The sequence below is a fragment of the Candoia aspera genome, chromosome 1 (assembly GCF_035149785.1).
Source record: "Candoia aspera isolate rCanAsp1 chromosome 1, rCanAsp1.hap2, whole genome shotgun sequence".
NCBI classification, from domain to species: domain Eukaryota; kingdom Metazoa; phylum Chordata; class Lepidosauria; order Squamata; family Boidae; genus Candoia; species Candoia aspera.
The window spans coordinates 280,912,690-280,928,525 of record NC_086153.1 but is presented as its reverse complement, the minus strand read 5'-3'; the positions used below and the strand labels follow the sequence as shown (position 1 = coordinate 280,928,525).

At 41.6% G+C, this 15,836-nt stretch overlaps 2 protein-coding genes across 2 annotated transcripts in view; both read left to right on the top strand.

Annotated features, from left to right (window-relative positions):
* Positions 1–15,836, top strand: part of SPINT1 (serine peptidase inhibitor, Kunitz type 1) — a 472,802-nt gene that overhangs the window by 399,713 nt on the left and 57,253 nt on the right. The gene's annotated exons all lie outside the window — the stretch shown is intronic.
* Positions 1,204–4,413, top strand: CHAC1 (ChaC glutathione specific gamma-glutamylcyclotransferase 1). Its single transcript, XM_063289924.1, has 3 exons — positions 1,204–1,555; positions 2,016–2,051; positions 2,688–4,413. Exons 1-3 carry the CDS (start codon positions 1,298–1,300, stop codon positions 3,087–3,089), a joined length of 696 nt encoding a protein of 231 aa, XP_063145994.1. The 5' UTR covers positions 1,204–1,297; the 3' UTR covers positions 3,090–4,413.

The following is a 15,836-nucleotide window of genomic DNA, read 5'->3' as shown; positions in this document are numbered from 1 at the left end:
TATGCTATCCAGAGACAGAATATGTGGGAAGAAACAACAGCTGCTGATGGATATGCTTCATGTCTCTCCCTATCCTTATGGACTAATCCTGGTTCAATCTTCCTGACTGCGTAAGTGGGAGAGCAGGAGGCAGAATCTACTTCTTCAGGAGCAACTGCTGAACTCCCTCATTGTCTTTAATCTCTTGGCAGGTGGGTGGCAAGGACAAGGTCAAATGGGCCTGATCCTTTGCATAAGCCAGAGAAGAGGGTGTGGGCAAGGGGGTAGTGGAGTAATTGCTGCCTGCACAAGCACATTATTTCCGCTAACTCCAGGAGACCTATTTTTCTGTTTGGATGTGCAGGCATAGAATTGCATAGAAGCTGACAGAACAAACATGTCACCTCTAGGAGAGAACATTGTTTTTAGCAATTTGTCATTTTTATCATCTGTAAGCCACCCAGAGTCGTATGTGAGATGGGCAGTAGAGAAATACGACAAATAAAATAAATAAATAAACATTGAAGAAAAAACTAGCATCAACGATCTTTCTCACGTTCATGTCTTGCTGGTTTCGTTGGTAGAGTCTGAAATGAAGATTTTTGGTATGAGATCGTTCCCTTCTCCAGTGCTGCTTTCACGATTAGGAAGGGATCTACTTCGGAGTACGCATCACACATAGAGACGCACCTATACCGACATTCATGAGATGTTATGTTCGTTATTTCACACCTTTATGAAATTGGAGCAAACTATAACCTCGAAATGCCCGATAGAGCCAATATAAATGTATTTGCATGCCTTACGACCTACCCACAAAAGCCTGGTTCTTTCTCCTGAGCCCTCCCGGTTCTTCCCATCAAGCTCCGCCCGAAGCGAGAGTAGCCTGACGCAACCACGGTCCTCTGTCTCGCTCGAAAGCTCCCAGGCAAGTTGCATCATCTGATTTTGAGCAGTGGACAGGGAAGAAGCCAATCAGAGGGTGCGTTCTCTTTATGTGTGACAGGCCGTTTTGACCAATCCAGTCTTCGTATGCCGTTCTCCAGGCGGGACTATTTGCTTTTCCCTGATTCTGAAAGCGCTGATTGGAAAAGAGACGGCGGGAACTGAGAGGATGCCGTGACAACTGGGCGGGGTTTGCCGGCGAGCTGATATTTAAACTCTGGAGAAGTCGGAGTAGCGCAGTTCTTGCTTTTGTTTTGTGTCGGGGTGGCTAATCGGCCTCACTGTGTCAAATCCCAGACCAGTCCGAGCCTATCCTTCTGTCCAGTCCAGCCTCGGACATCAGATCCACCAGCGCACCTCCTCCTGCGGAGCCATGAAGCAGGATCCGCATTCTCAGCATCTTTCGTGCGGAACGGAGCATCCGTCCAGGCTTCAGAAAGACGAGGAGGAAGAAGAGGACCACCCTGTTGCAGAAGAAGGGTCGCCAAAGTCGCCACTCTGGGTCTTCGGTTACGGTTCGCTGGTTTGGAGACCTGATTTTGAGTTCACTTCCCGCAAAGTGGGCTATATCCGGGGCTACAGCCGCCGCTTCTGGCAAGGAGACACCTTCCACCGGGGTAACGAAAAGATGGTAAGGGTTACAGTTCCCACGTGGGACTAAGTGGGCGGAAAAGGACAGTGGCTGGTCCTGAGTTTAAAAAAAAAGGGGGGGGGTAGGGACGATGTGCTTCTCTCCTGAGATGAGAGGGTGGCCATATAGTGGAAAGGATGGCTGGGTGGGCTATGGGATTCGAAAATAAGAGACAAACCAAGAATTAGGTGTTATAAGGGAATTAGGGGGAAATCGTGGTTTCAGCTCTGAGTCCACAGATGTGGAGTCTATTGATTACCCTTGGCTTGACAGTGTCATGCAGAATTTGGAGGTGTGATTAGTGCCTCCCACATTAGTTTTTAATGCTGGGGTAGTAGGAAACTTCTGGACTGCACCAGTGGTGCTTCCTTGAGATAGTAGGACTTGACTGGTGCTTCTGATGTTGGTCTGCAGAACAGTGCTTTATATTAAAACTGCCACTTACTCTCCTTTCCTTTAGCCTGGAAGAGTGGTCACCCTTCAGGAAGATTATAATGTAAGTATTTTGTGCCTGCATTCTTAACCAGTTAGCACCTATACCATAAGGCTTAATCAGAGTTCGTTTGCAGGGGGGATTAAACCAAAGTAATTTGAACTACCCACCTTATTTTGCTGTAGGGGAAAGGTGGGGTAGATTATATTATTGCAACTAGAGTTTCTGTAATCTGTTACTTGACCTGCAGCTGTAATTATCCAATTATCATTTGGATGAGTGAATATTTGGTCAGTAGAGTACTGCTTATCTAAGAGTCAGCCAATTTTTGTGAATGTAACTTAAAGTGAGAAAGAAAACTGAGGCCCTGATGACTTTGTAGATGATTAGGGTAGCATTGCTAAAAAGAATTTGGCACATGGCTAAGATACTGTAGTCATCCAGGGGCTTTCGCAAAAGTTAATTGTATTAATTGCTTTGTGGACAACTCATTTGGAAGGAATGAGTAGCTATTTTAGAGCTGTGTTTTCATTACAAACCTGACTTTTAGCGTAACTGACCTATTTTTAAATGAGATGAAACATGGCAGATAACTTTTGCAGTTTTGCATTTGCTTATCTGTATAGGTTAGGAGGCAAGTAATTCTATTTAATGAAGCAGACATCTGTAAGTAACTTGTAATTTGATTTCTGGTTGCAGGGGTGCACGTGGGGTGTTGGCTTTGAACTTCATGGGGATCAAATTGCTGCTGTTCTTAAGTATTTGAACATACGGGAAGCAGTGCTTGGAGGCTATGACACCAAGCTAGTGAAGTTCCATCCCCAGGAACAAGAGGCAGATGAACCTGTCCTAGCCCTTGTTTACATTGCAACACCCCAGAATCCCTCCTATCTGGGCCCAGCATCTGAAGAGGACATTGCAGCTCAAATAATAGTCTCCAGTGGCCGTGCTGGCCACAACATTGAGTACCTTCTGCGACTGGCAGACTTCATGCGCTACTGTTGCCCTCAAGTAGAGGATGAACATTTGTTCTCAATTGAGGAAGCCCTGATCTCTATCCTGCCCTGCGTATATCACGCTGAGGAGCCCTTGGTAGAATAATGAATTTGACAGTACTTGCCAAAAGGATTGGATGAACACTTTTTAACCAAGAACATGATTGAATGCATGATCCAATACAATGGAAGTCAGGTTTAAAAACCTGTAGATGTAGAAACTGGGAGAGAAACGTAGTGGAGCAATGGTAATATAACTACAGTTTAAATAGCTTTGGGCTCCAGCCAATTTCTTGCCTTGAGTCGAGATTGGAGAGACCCATTGCCGTTCCACCAGCTACTGGGAATACAAAGCTGGTTGAAAAATACTTCCTAGTCTCATTTGCACACTCTAGAGATTAGTCCTACTGAGTTCAGTAGGGCTTCCTGTTGAGTTCATGCATATGAGTCTGCTGCTCTTTGCACTTTTAGCCAAATTAAGTGTTCTTTGAATTGTTGAAGGGAAAAAGGGATGAAGATGCAATGTGTTTTCCTTTGCATGTTTCTGAAGCCCTCTCCATCCAAAGCAGAGCCATGACTGTAATGCTATGAGCTTTGCTCTACCTCACAAGCTGGTGATGCTGCAGGTGTGAAGTTGTGAAGGTTCTTGTGTCAAAGGAATCAATCATTTCCTCCAGCCTCGGTCACCATATCCTCACCTTTGCTCATATGCTGGGCTTTTAGTGGGATATGAACTTGATTTTAGGCTTTGGTGGGGCCAAACTTCCTTAGACAGTTAATGTACTACTCTTTTTATAACTTGAAAATGTATTTATTATAATGAATATTTCATGGAGAGAAGTGTCCAAATGTCCTGCAGAGCAGGGCAGATTGCTAGCTTTAAAGTTGGCAGGGGAAATTGGGTCTTCTGGTTTTAGAATTTTTTTTTTTCTGCCTTAGAGGGGAGCATCTGACCACAGCAGCTGCTACAGGGTTACTTACTTGAGACAGTTTTCTGCAAATAGAACTGTTGTACCATCTACCACACAATATAGATGCTTTTACACTACAATATATACAGTATTTTGTGTCTGCTTATGTAACTGCAGGCTGTATGTCTCTTGGCATACCATATTCCAGTTCTGCCTGCATTTTAAATAATGAATGAAGCAGGCATTTACTCAATGTCTGTTTCTCAAAAAATCACAACAGCTTAAAGTTTCTGAGAATGTTAAGTGTGTTCATGGAAGAAAGATCTGTGCTGAATATTGTAGTCTCAGAGACAAGATTCAATAATGCAGATAATAACTGTTTCCTGATACAGCCTTTGGGAGAGACTTGATCCTGAAATTATGTTGTTAACAGATCTTAGAACAATATTACTTGACAACTAGCTGTTAAAAAGAGAATTGTATCTCTTTTACCTAGAAATAAATGAGTCTGAAATTACATTGTTTGAACAGAATATTTTTCTTTGTTTTTGCATTTAAACAGTATTAAAATTATTTGTCATGGGATTTCATGTAAATGTATGAAAAGGAAATCCAGTTAGTTTAACTACAGCTGTTGCCATACCTTGGTAGTGAGTAACTGTCAATGCTTATGAAACTGTTGCCAAAACTTTACATCAGAAGTACCCAAGCCATAGCTTTCCAATCCCTTAGATGCAACTTCTGCAATTTATCCCTAAGTTCTTCCTATGCTGTCATTTTTGTATGAAAAGCAACGGAAATACTTAGTTTTTTGTGAACAGGATGTAAGTGAATCACCCTGAATGGTTTTGAAAGGCAGCATGGTTGAGCATGCTCCCAGTTCCATCTTCACCAATGTGCCTATTAGGGCTATGCAGTGCTCTGGAGATTATTTGAAAAAGGTGGTTTGGAAGGTGCAAGCCTAAATAGCACCCTTTTGTAACTTTAAAGCAGCTGCATTTTTCCCCAGGGCTGTGCAGCTCTTGTTGCAATAGGCCAGGGCCACAACTAGGGGGGGGACAAGCGGGGCATGTGCCCCAGGCACCAAAATGAGCATGGGGTGCGCCAAAATGGGCATGGAATCCATGTTTGCCCCAGGTGACACAGACCCTAGTTGCGGGCCTGCAATAGGCAGTGCTGCAGTAGCATAAACACCTTGTTTATGCCAGCTTTGTGCTCTCAAGATGCTTTAGACTACATCTGAAATTTCCAGACAGAGGCCTGGAAGACTGACTGGTCAGTGCTAGTGGTGAAAACAGACTCCCTGTACATGCACTATGGCCTTTTGGTAAAACAACCACATTGCTGCTATACAACAGTAACTTCTATCTCATTCAATCTTGGAACTGTAGCCAATCCTCAGAAGCCCTTGGCTGGGCTGCTGCTGGCCCATCACCTGCCCTTTCCGAATGCGCAAGCAGAAGAAACAAAGCTGCCTCCTTCACGTGGCTGAAGTGCCACTTGGACTTCCAGCTACCATCGCATTCTTAATGTTAACTAGTGGCCATGCTGGCTAGCGATGATGGAAGTTGAGGCTGCACACCACCTAACCTCACCTGAAGCTTTCCAGAAGGAAAGCAAACAGGCCCACTAAGGGCATCTTACTCAAGGGAGCTGGCACTGGTAAGAACTGGCATGGAGCCCTGTAAACCAAATGGAACCATTAGTAACAACTTTTTTTGTTCTATCAAAAGGGCCCCCTCCCTTTTTCGGAGCATGAATAAAGGGCTGGGTTTCTTTGCAGTGTCTTCAACAGCGTTTTGAATTTTGGAGGTAGGGCAGGGAGAGGAGCTGCTTTTTTTCTGAGCATTTTGCAAGTTTAGAATGAGAGCCTAGAGAAGTGATGCTCTGGGACCCATATCACAATAACGCTGGCCTGACTCACCAGCTCACGCTGGTCCCTAAGTGCCCCATGACAGACCTGCTTCAACCTGGCTGGCATTCATTTAAAAGGGGGGGGGTCACTGGTGTGCAATCTCAAATTCCCCCTCAAAATATTTAAACACCACCACCACCCACTATATTTGTGTCAATTATAATTCAATGGAATGATCACATCACAAATGTTGTGTTCTGTGAGCCTCTGCCTAAAGAAACTTAATATGACTCCCTGATAGATTATTTGCTTTAGTTTTTCATACCAAACATCTCAGATGCAACCATAGTTGCACCCTCTACTCTCTGGTGCAGGATTCTAACAAATGCTTCTGGAATCAGTCATTTCAGGATAGAGGTCAAGTTCAATCACTTAATTTTATCCTGACAAGGATGCCAAGAAAGGCTTGCAGGAGGGAGACAAGAAATTTCCCAGAAACAAGGGTTGGGGGAGGGAAGTGCCTTGCTGTGCATCTTCCTGCTTGTGTGAAAAGTGATACATCTGTTTTCCCAAACTCTAAGTGGTAGGCCCACAAAGAGCAATTGAAATCACTTTAGGACAAACTGCCTATAAAATCCTTAGAGTATTTATTTTATACTGTACGTTATAGATAAAAAATGAGTCCTTAAAAGGGTTTACAAAAGAATTAAAAGCATGCAATCCACAAGCTTCAGCATTGACATGAACGGCTAGTCAGTCTATTAAAGAATATTTACCATGAAGATGCTGGAGCAGAAAATACCTGCCCAACTAGGGAAGGGACATTAGATATAGACCTAGACCTAGGTTTAAAAAACAGAAATGTGTTGGGGGTTCTGCTGTCTCTGATGCTGGGGGCTTCTTGCCATTAAGTGCTTAACTAACATTTCTGAGCCTTAGGCTGCAATTCTACACCTACTTCTCATTTACTCTAAGTGCATTAAGCCTGACTTATCCAAATGGGATTTAGTCCTGAACAAGCCTATCTAGGATTGCGTTGTTAGGTTGGCAGCACAACCCTGTATGTGAGAGGAGAAGGCGAAAGGGTACAGCTAGTTTAAGGAAACTATTTGTGGTCACAAAGTATTTACATTCAGAATGGCCATAGCTTAGCTGCAGGACAGATGCTACACAGGCAGAATATTTCAGATTCAATTGGCAGCATCCCGCTTTAGGGCTAGAAAAGGTTTATTGCTGAAACCCTGAAAAGCTACCACTAGTCAGAAACTGGATTCACCCTTTGCAATAAGCTGAATGGCACCATCCTATTTATTTCTGAGACAGACTGGACTGAAAGCAGCAAAGCCATCGCAGGCAATTAAGTAAATGGTCAACAACCTGTCTGAGAGGATATCCTCACTAGTAATGTACATGCCAGGTTCACACAACGTACTTAACTGGGTGGATGCTGGAGCAGCGTTAACCCAAAACTGCACCAGGATCATTGTGAGTCAAACTTCCTTCTCTTCAGCTGTGTTGTATGAACGAAAAAAGAACACACGCACACATACACAACCACCAAGCTCTGCCAAATAACTATTCTTTTTTTAATATATAATTTTTATTACGAATTTTGATTATAATAGTAAAATCTAATATAAGGTAAACTTAAAGAAAGAAAAGAGAATAGAAAGAAGGAGTAAAAAGTACAGGAAAAAAGAAAAGAGAAAAGTAGGACTATAATAAGGAAAGAGAAAAATATATAAAGAAGTGACTTCCAAACTTCATCACAAGTATAAGCACATTTAGTGACTCTTCACCCCCTCTAAGGTTACAAACATTTGTCTCTTCATCCCATATCCCATCTCTTATCTATAAACAAATCCATAAAACATAATCTTCTCAGTCCTGGTATCAGCAGAAAGTCATAAAAGGGTTGCCAGAGGTAACAACATTTCTTGTTTTAACCTTGATCAAATAAATCAACTTTATATTCCTTTTTTACTTCTAACAGTCTTAATCTTTAGTTCATTCAAATATTATTGTAGGATTTGATTTCTCTTCATTTCTTCTTTGTCCCATTGCACAGAGTTCTTCAAGACTTAACAAGCTTCTTTTGTAAATCCAGTAGGAAAAATTATCCAGGTCACTCTCTTGGTTTGTCCCTTTTAAATTTAAAGTCTCAGCCAATTTCTTTTGTAGACCCAGTGAAACATCGTTTTCTAAGTCATTCTTTTGGCCTGTCAGTTGTAATCCACTTCTGATACCATCTCTATCTTGTCAGCTAAAATTTGTTCTTTATCTGCCATTTCTTCAATAACATCTTTTGGACGTATTCTATCCACAGAAGCAGACATCATTACTGACATTGGTGATACTGTGGCTACTATTTTCTGATTCCATTCTCCAAAAGTCTCCTTCAATATTTTCATTGTTAGAAAGTTTTGCAACATTTGGCAAGTTATAAATCTTTCCTCTACCTAAAAACTTTAGTCCCCTCTAGTGTCCAGTTTTTGAAATCATGAAGTTACATCTTTGTTTTGTCTTGTAAAAACCAACTATTTCCCACAAGAAGCTGTTTGTTCTTTATAATTTATTCCAAAATCTTATGTAAAAGTTTCAATATTCCAATTTTATCTGGACTCTTAGTCTGTTTATAAGTTTCTAAGATCAAAATCTTATTTAGCTTTTTGCTGTTATTTCAGATTCTTTAAATTTTTAGGCTTATGATTAAAATTTTGTTTCATTCAGGATTGAAGGGAGACTCACCCATGTTTCAGACTTGTCAGTCCAAGGGTCTCTAATAGTGGAGTCCTTAGTGCTCTCTGAACCTGGTTGTTTTCTTGCAGATGTTTCATTGCAAGAATGAAACGACAAGGCAACATCTTCAGAGTCCTTCAGATGTCCTTCAGATGTTGCCTAGTCGGGCAAGGAAATATCTGCAAGAAAACAACCAAGCTCAGAGACCACCAAGGACTCCACGGTTCAACCCTGAGCTACAGATATTCTCTTCAGTCTCTAATAGCTTAGAAGTAGTTAATGAGCAATTTCTGAAAGTCATTAGAAAGTGAGGTTTGTGAACTTAGTGTCCTTTAAATGTCTCTGCCGCAGTTGCAAGCAAGATGGCTAATCCCGTCATCTCCCGGCACTCAAACTCACAGAAAACCATGGTCTCCTCACAAGGAACAGCCATCCGGAGCACATGTGGGTGATCTCCTGTCCTCTCCTTACCCTGAGAGGTTCCAAGGAATTGGTCTACTTACCACTTCCTTGATCTTTGCCACGGTCATCGGCTCCACTTTCACAGAGCCTTCTTCTGTTTGCCATACCTTCCCTGGAAGTCCCTGCCCAATAGCCATTCCAAGAAAAAGAGATGCAAGATGTTCCATTACAGATTCATTGACAAGGGCTAACATACTCCTATTTACCCCTGCAGTTTCCTGCCTGGCTAATGGAGAAGAGGCCACTGAGGTAATGCTAATGGTCTCCTGGAACTTGACTCATGGGAGACAAGTCAAAAGTGGGCCTGTCTTTCCTCAAATGGTGTCCCTTAATCTAGTTAGCATGATTGTATGTTGCCAAGCAAATGGTCAGGAGCTATAACATGGTTAGTGACTGACTAGATTAAGGGCTCATCCTCCAGGGAGAAGCAAGCCATCCCTCTCAAGATCTGCTCCCTTGGTTTCTCCCCAGGATTATTATTTCCCTTGGATCATGGCCAAGCCAAAGTGCCACTAAGGCAACAAATCAAGGATGTAGCTCATAAACAAGAATGGGACTCACAAACAGAGGAAGTTAGCAGTTTACAGATCTCTGAGGAAAACCAGCCAGCTATCTTTCATCTCTTCTACTTCCTAAACATTCAAGAGCAAAAATAATATTTTATGTGCAGAGCAGATTTTGAGTCATTCCATGTAAGGAACATACATGTCCTTATAGATTAAGAATGACAGAAAATGTTGCCCATGGTTTACTCTATCGTACCTTTTGCAGAGATCATAAGTATACATCAAGTACATTGCACCTTTCCTATTTTTTCTTCCAGGCCAATCAGTTTTAGGTTTCCCTACTATTATCAGACAAAATTACTTCATTACATGCAATGTCACAAAATGTTGTGTGATAGCATGTAGAGTCCAGCTCAAGAATATCTAAGCCACCTTTTTGAATTGGTCATTTGACTGTTGACTGTTTAACTACAATTTAATTTTTATCCTATCTGTCTTAGAGTGGTTTTAGCCTATAAATATGTTTGTGTCTGCCTATATATATAGCTTGATTATACTGCTGTATTCTTTAGTAAGCAATTTATTGTTTTTATATTATTGCTCAGAATCATTAAGCATTCTATCAGGCTGGCCTTTGGCTGCAATAACAACATTTCATTTCAAGGGCTCATCCACACATCCTGCTTACTCTGGTGTAAAGCTGTCCCACTATCCATTTGTTGAGGATATGAGCACACAAACTCATCTTCAACCCATCCCAGTCTACTGTGAAGGCACTTTCTGCCCATCTTTTCTTGCTCCAAAAAGTTTTCCAGCTTCTGCCAGCACAAATTGTACAAAATAGTCAATCTATAGTGAATGGTTGTTAGGTAAGCAGGTTGGAGGCTCACCCTGCTCCTATTGGCCACTTGAAGCTACTGTGGGCACCCCACCCCCTCTCTGGTCCCTGCCCTCTAGTTTTCAAGGCCATTCGCTTTTTGGTAGGGAGAGACTCTGGCTCTTCCAGTGGGCCAAAAAGCCACCTGTCTTCTTGACAACCCATTTATGGTAAGAAACATGGGAAGAGAAGGAAGAGAGGAGGGTTCCTTGGATGCCAGCTCTCTTGGTATAATAGGTTGGGGTAGGTTATGAAACTTATTTTCATCTGAAAATTTTGATTTCAACCAATAGAGCTGCTGCTGAGCAGACACTTTCCATTCTTTGTTTGTGCCAGAACTAGTGCCAAGAAAAACTTGCTTTGTGTTGGAACAGAAACATTGAAGTACATTTGGTTTTAGTGCTTTCCAAGTACAAATCATTCATTCGTTCAAGCATTCTCAGAATGCTTTTTGCCACCACCCTTGTATAACCATTGTCTTCCAGTAACTTGACCAGTATTGCATCTTTAGCTATCTATAAAATAGTGCTGGCAGGAGATACACTAGAAGGCAGTTTCACCTGTTCTTTCATGATATGCACATGAAGAAGTGGCTCGTTTCCACAATGGTAAAAACAGACTTGTATCCGTACAAGCAAAGCAAAAGCTCCTAAACCTCTCCTTGTAAGAAGTTGCTAGAAAAATGACAAAGCTACGGTATTCTTCCATACAGAGAGCCAGTGTGGTGTAGGGATTAAGAAGTGAACACCTTAATGAGATTCAGGTTCTAGTACGCCCTCATCCACAGAAGCCTACTGGGTGACTTTGGTCCAGTTACTCATTCTCAACCCAGCTTACCTCACAGGGTTCTTGTGGTAGGGAGGGAGTATTATGTATGCAAAAGGTGGGATATAAATCTAATAAATAATACATGAAACTTCAGTCTCTCTCTCTGATTTGTAACTTTTTCCAACCCAATTTACTGCTGGATTGTAATACTTGACTCCCCCACTCCATACTGAAGAAAATATAAAGTGGGAATCATAGGGATATTCATGGCACTTTGTCTTCATTGTAACTTAAGCACGGGGAATAGGGAAGGAAAATGAACACAACACCAGGCGTGCTATAGTGTTCCTGTTCAACCCAATGAAAGTTTGCTTGACTCTAGTTCTGGCACGATAAAGAATGGAGATCTATGCTTGGGGCAATGGTATTTACGTATTTAATGTATTGTATACCATTATTTCCTCTGCAACGGGTCTTGAAGCATTCTGCAAAATGTTAAATGCAATAACATAACTGAATGAATTAAAACAATATAAAGCCATTCACACTTTCTGAAGGTGGACAACAAGGAAAACATGAGCAAAAGACCCACTCATGCATCTTTCATACAAAGAAGATGACTTGAGCAAAGAGAGATGGTGCTAAATTCATCTATATAATTCCTGACCCTACAGCGAGGGCAGCCTACTGGCCAAACAATGGGCAGGGCAGTCATTTTTTTACATATCTGTCCTTTTCTGAATCCAATCATTCATATTTATTTCTAGATGTGTGTATTTTATGTTGTTATTTTTTATGTTTTGCAGTATCATCATTTTTTGCAATAAAGAAAAACAAGGTGGCTTGATCTCTAGTATTGTTGCAAAAGAGCAAGGAGCCTTACCAGATCACAAATGGAACAAAGTATGAAATAGTAGGATTGATCAGTTGCTACTCAGAGTTAATTCTAACAAAACCTGAAGTAAAGAGCCTGAAACCAGACTAACTGGTTACTATAAAGGGGGGGGGGGAGGGAAGGGAAACTGTTCCTCCTGCCCAAAAAAGAGAGTAGACTTTTCTACTGTGCAGTATGAGAAAAAGGTGCAAGAATTTGAATTTGCTATAAAAGGGGCTTGCATCTCTGGAATTCTTTACTAATGGCTTCTTCTCCTTCTCCTTCTTCCTACTTATCAGAGAACTGCATTGTTGAATGCATGCTTCTGCTTGCTTTTAGTTCTAGTGTTTGTCAAGAGAAGCCTGACAGGTGTTTTTAAGGACACACTTTTGCTTTTATTTTAGAAGTATAGAATGAGAGGTGAGAACTTGTGTACCTCTGTCCTGGCCCACTTCCTTCTGAGGTATTGCCCACATGTCTCCAAGACCCCATAATCAGTACTCCTTCAATACTGAAGTGCTGCAGTGGCCTTCACAAAATATATTAAATCACATTCCTAAAAAGAGGGAGAGATCAGTAACCAATCCTAAAAGCTGATATGTCAAGACAGCACCAATATTTGTCCCAAGTGTCAGAGTAGGAAGGAAGGCCACGTATTCTTACAGAATTTCCCAATGACAGACTGTTGCTATAAACAAAGATGGAAATAAATATTTACCAAAACTACAAATGCCCTAAAGCAGTAAACCCAACACTGCAATGAAGGAGATGTATCTGGGATAACAGGAAATGCTCTAGACCCACAAACTGATTAAATGAATAAGTAGCCCCGGGAACTAATTGTAAAGGGATCCATGTCCTAGAAATGCTTTGAATCTAGAACTTGAGCTATGTCTACTCAAGAGTTTTACAAAATTTAAATTTTCCTACATTCTTGTGCAGTTGAAAAAGAAACATGCAGATATGAAGACAGACTGTTCCAAGTTTGTTTGAATCCTATTAAATATTTCTCAACACTATTATTAACAACTCCAGGTTTAGTCTCCCATTTAAAATACCACTTTTCAGTTACCAATAGATTGTCATCTCCATTATGTGTCCACATTTTCTATATACTTTTGAAAATTGGGGGGGGTTGTCCACCCCAAGTGAAGCAATAAGGGGGGGGGCTGCTGTTGAAGATGAGGCAGCTAGCAGCAGGTATGGAGTCTGTTGCTGGCATGTTGGTTAGCTGATTAGTGGTCAGTGATCAGTGGTGTAGCACAGCAACAATGGAGGAAAAATGTTGTGCCTTCAAGTCATATGCTAGGCGAGCCACTGGAGAGTTCTTACCCACTCCCCTGCCCCTCAGTTGACATCTTGAAACATCCAGAGCCTGCCATAATCGGTAAAATGACTGACCAAAAATACCTTGCAGACATGATGCTCTCACAACATATCTCCCATCCATCACTTAACTACACGTGCTGGCTTTGGCTGGGTGTTGTTCTACTGCTGGATTTATCATTGATGATCCACTAAAAAATATATTTTCATTTAAATCTGCCAGCTGAAAGATATTTGAATTGGCTGTACAGCTCACAACTGTTTATGAAGTATGAGAGGGAAGTTTGTTTATTTATTTTTATCCCACCTTTATTATTTTTATAAATATTTTTATAAATAAATATAAGTTAAAATAATCCTATCTGCTGCTGTGCCACCCTAACTCAGCTTGTAAAATCATATTGACACATCCAATTGCCACCCACAGCAGGCACTTCTTCCATATTTAATACTATGAATGTCCAATGATGCAGATCCCATGAGCCAACCAAATATTTTTGGAATAGTTTTCCCATTGCAGATTATATTAAACATATAATCGTAATTCTTGCATGTTTCTGGACCACAGTGGGCAGACTTCTTTCCCGCTTCCTAGACCTCTTTTTTCCTTCCCTCCTGCAGTGTCACCAAGGAAGAAAAGGTCATGAGGTGCAGGCATGTGCTCCACTTTTTCCCTTTTGGCACATGTAGCATAAATTTCTCCATAGCCATGTTTGAGTTACTAGCAAGCTTTACAGATTGGATCTGATTATTGCATAATCACTTTCACTTTTGAGCCTCTTATCATAGCTTGTAATGGTTAAGATAAAGAGAACAACACATACTGCCTAGTTGGATAACTGAAGAGGCAAGCTAAAGACAATGTCTTTGTTAGCATATAGAGACCCCGGACATTTTGAACCTTGGTATAGAGTGGTGTTTCTCAACTTTAGCAACTTTAAGATGTGTGGACTTCAACTCCCAGCATTCTCCAGCCAGCAAGGATGAAAAACACTAGTATAGAGCTAAAGATCCAGGGAGGTGCTACACAGAATGTCCAAGGGGCCTGTCCAGTGTCATTTCAGGGCTTTCTGACAAGTTGAAGGGACACAGTCTAGATATTCTCTCTTTTCATCTGTAATTCTCTTAATCTATACTCAATAAAACATTTGACATTCACACTTGTGTGAGCCTATTACCTTTGAACCCCAGAACCCTCTGGCTACAGGCTGGCCACTGGTGCCATCACACTGCCATAAAAATATGCCTAAGGTGACAGCATCTAGCAGTCTTGCTGGTCTTGAAAGCTAAACTGGATTGGAGCTGTTTGATGCTTGGATGGGAGACTACCAGGATATCCAGGGCTGTAGCCTAGACTGCAAAAACAAACAAACAAGAAAACATCCTGGAAGAAGGCAGTGCCAGACTATATCTGTACTGTTGCCAAGAAACAACACAGGCATGTCCATTAAGTCATTAGAATGGGAACCACATAGTCACAACTTAGGATGATAACTTGATTCACACAAAGATGTTGGGAAAAATATTAAGAAACCAGTAACTGCACTGTAGCGTAGAGCAGTGTTTCTCAACCTTGACAGCTTTAAGATGTGTGGACTTCAACTCCCAAAATTCCCCAGCCAGAATGGGGGGGATTCTGGGAGTTGAAGTCCACAATCTTAAGGCTGCTGAGGATGAGAAACACTGGCCTAGAGGATTCTATTCACACTTATAACCACACTGGGACAAAGAAAGTTCCCTTGTCTTTGGAATGGGAAGCAAATATTTGCAGCGGCAGCCCAGAACCTGTCTGTGGATTCAGAAAGCTAACTACATTTGCTTTACTTTTTAAAAAAACAGTGGCCACCATCACTGATGGGAGCTGAGCACTTCCCAGTTTTGCATTAGCATTCCATTCCTACTGCCCTACAGATGCATTGAAGCTGCTCCTCCCAGAATTCCTTGCATGCCAAATTGGAGAAGTCTCACTTAGATTTTTCTCTCGGGAAGTGTCCTCTCTTTGGAATGGTGATCAGAACAATCCGTGAGAGGAAATCAGTAAATTTCTATGAGAGGAAATTAGGAAATCACTCATTTTTCCTGAGGAAAGAAAAAGATTAGCAGGATTCTAACAGAGAGCCCCTTGCATAACAAAACCTTATAGTCTTGTAATTCTCAGAACTATTCTCAAACTTCCCACTGCCAATTTTGGAATTCCAAGTACTCTTGCTGACCAGTAGGAAGACATGAAATCAGGAACCAGATAATGCCCTCAGGAAAATCCTGAGTGGTTGGCTCCTTGTTCAGCAAGCGACCAGTGTGGCACCAAGACAGCTTTACCTCTACAGATTGGGGGAAGAGTTCGGGGGCGGGGGCAGGCTGAGGCAAGAATTCCCACCAGTGGGATACAGGCCTGTCCTCAAGCTCCACAGATCTTCAGTGCTCCTAATAGCAAACTGTTTTTTGCAGCAGTTCCTCTTGGGCCACAGTGAAGTGTCTTAGCTGCCCAGCCAAAATTATGATATAGTTCACTGCAACACAAAGGGCTTTTCTGCA

Excerpts from the sequence above, each read along its gene's own strand:
- CHAC1 (XM_063289924.1), top strand. The coding sequence starts at position 1,298 with ATGAAGCAGGATCCGCATTCTCAGCATCTTTCGTGCGGAACGGAGCAT. Across the intron at positions 1,556-2,015 it reads ACCGGGGTAACGAAAAGATG|CCTGGAAGAGTGGTCACCCT; the intron begins GTAAGGGTTACA and ends CCTTTCCTTTAG. Across the intron at positions 2,052-2,687 it reads CCCTTCAGGAAGATTATAAT|GGGTGCACGTGGGGTGTTGG; the intron begins GTAAGTATTTTG and ends TTCTGGTTGCAG.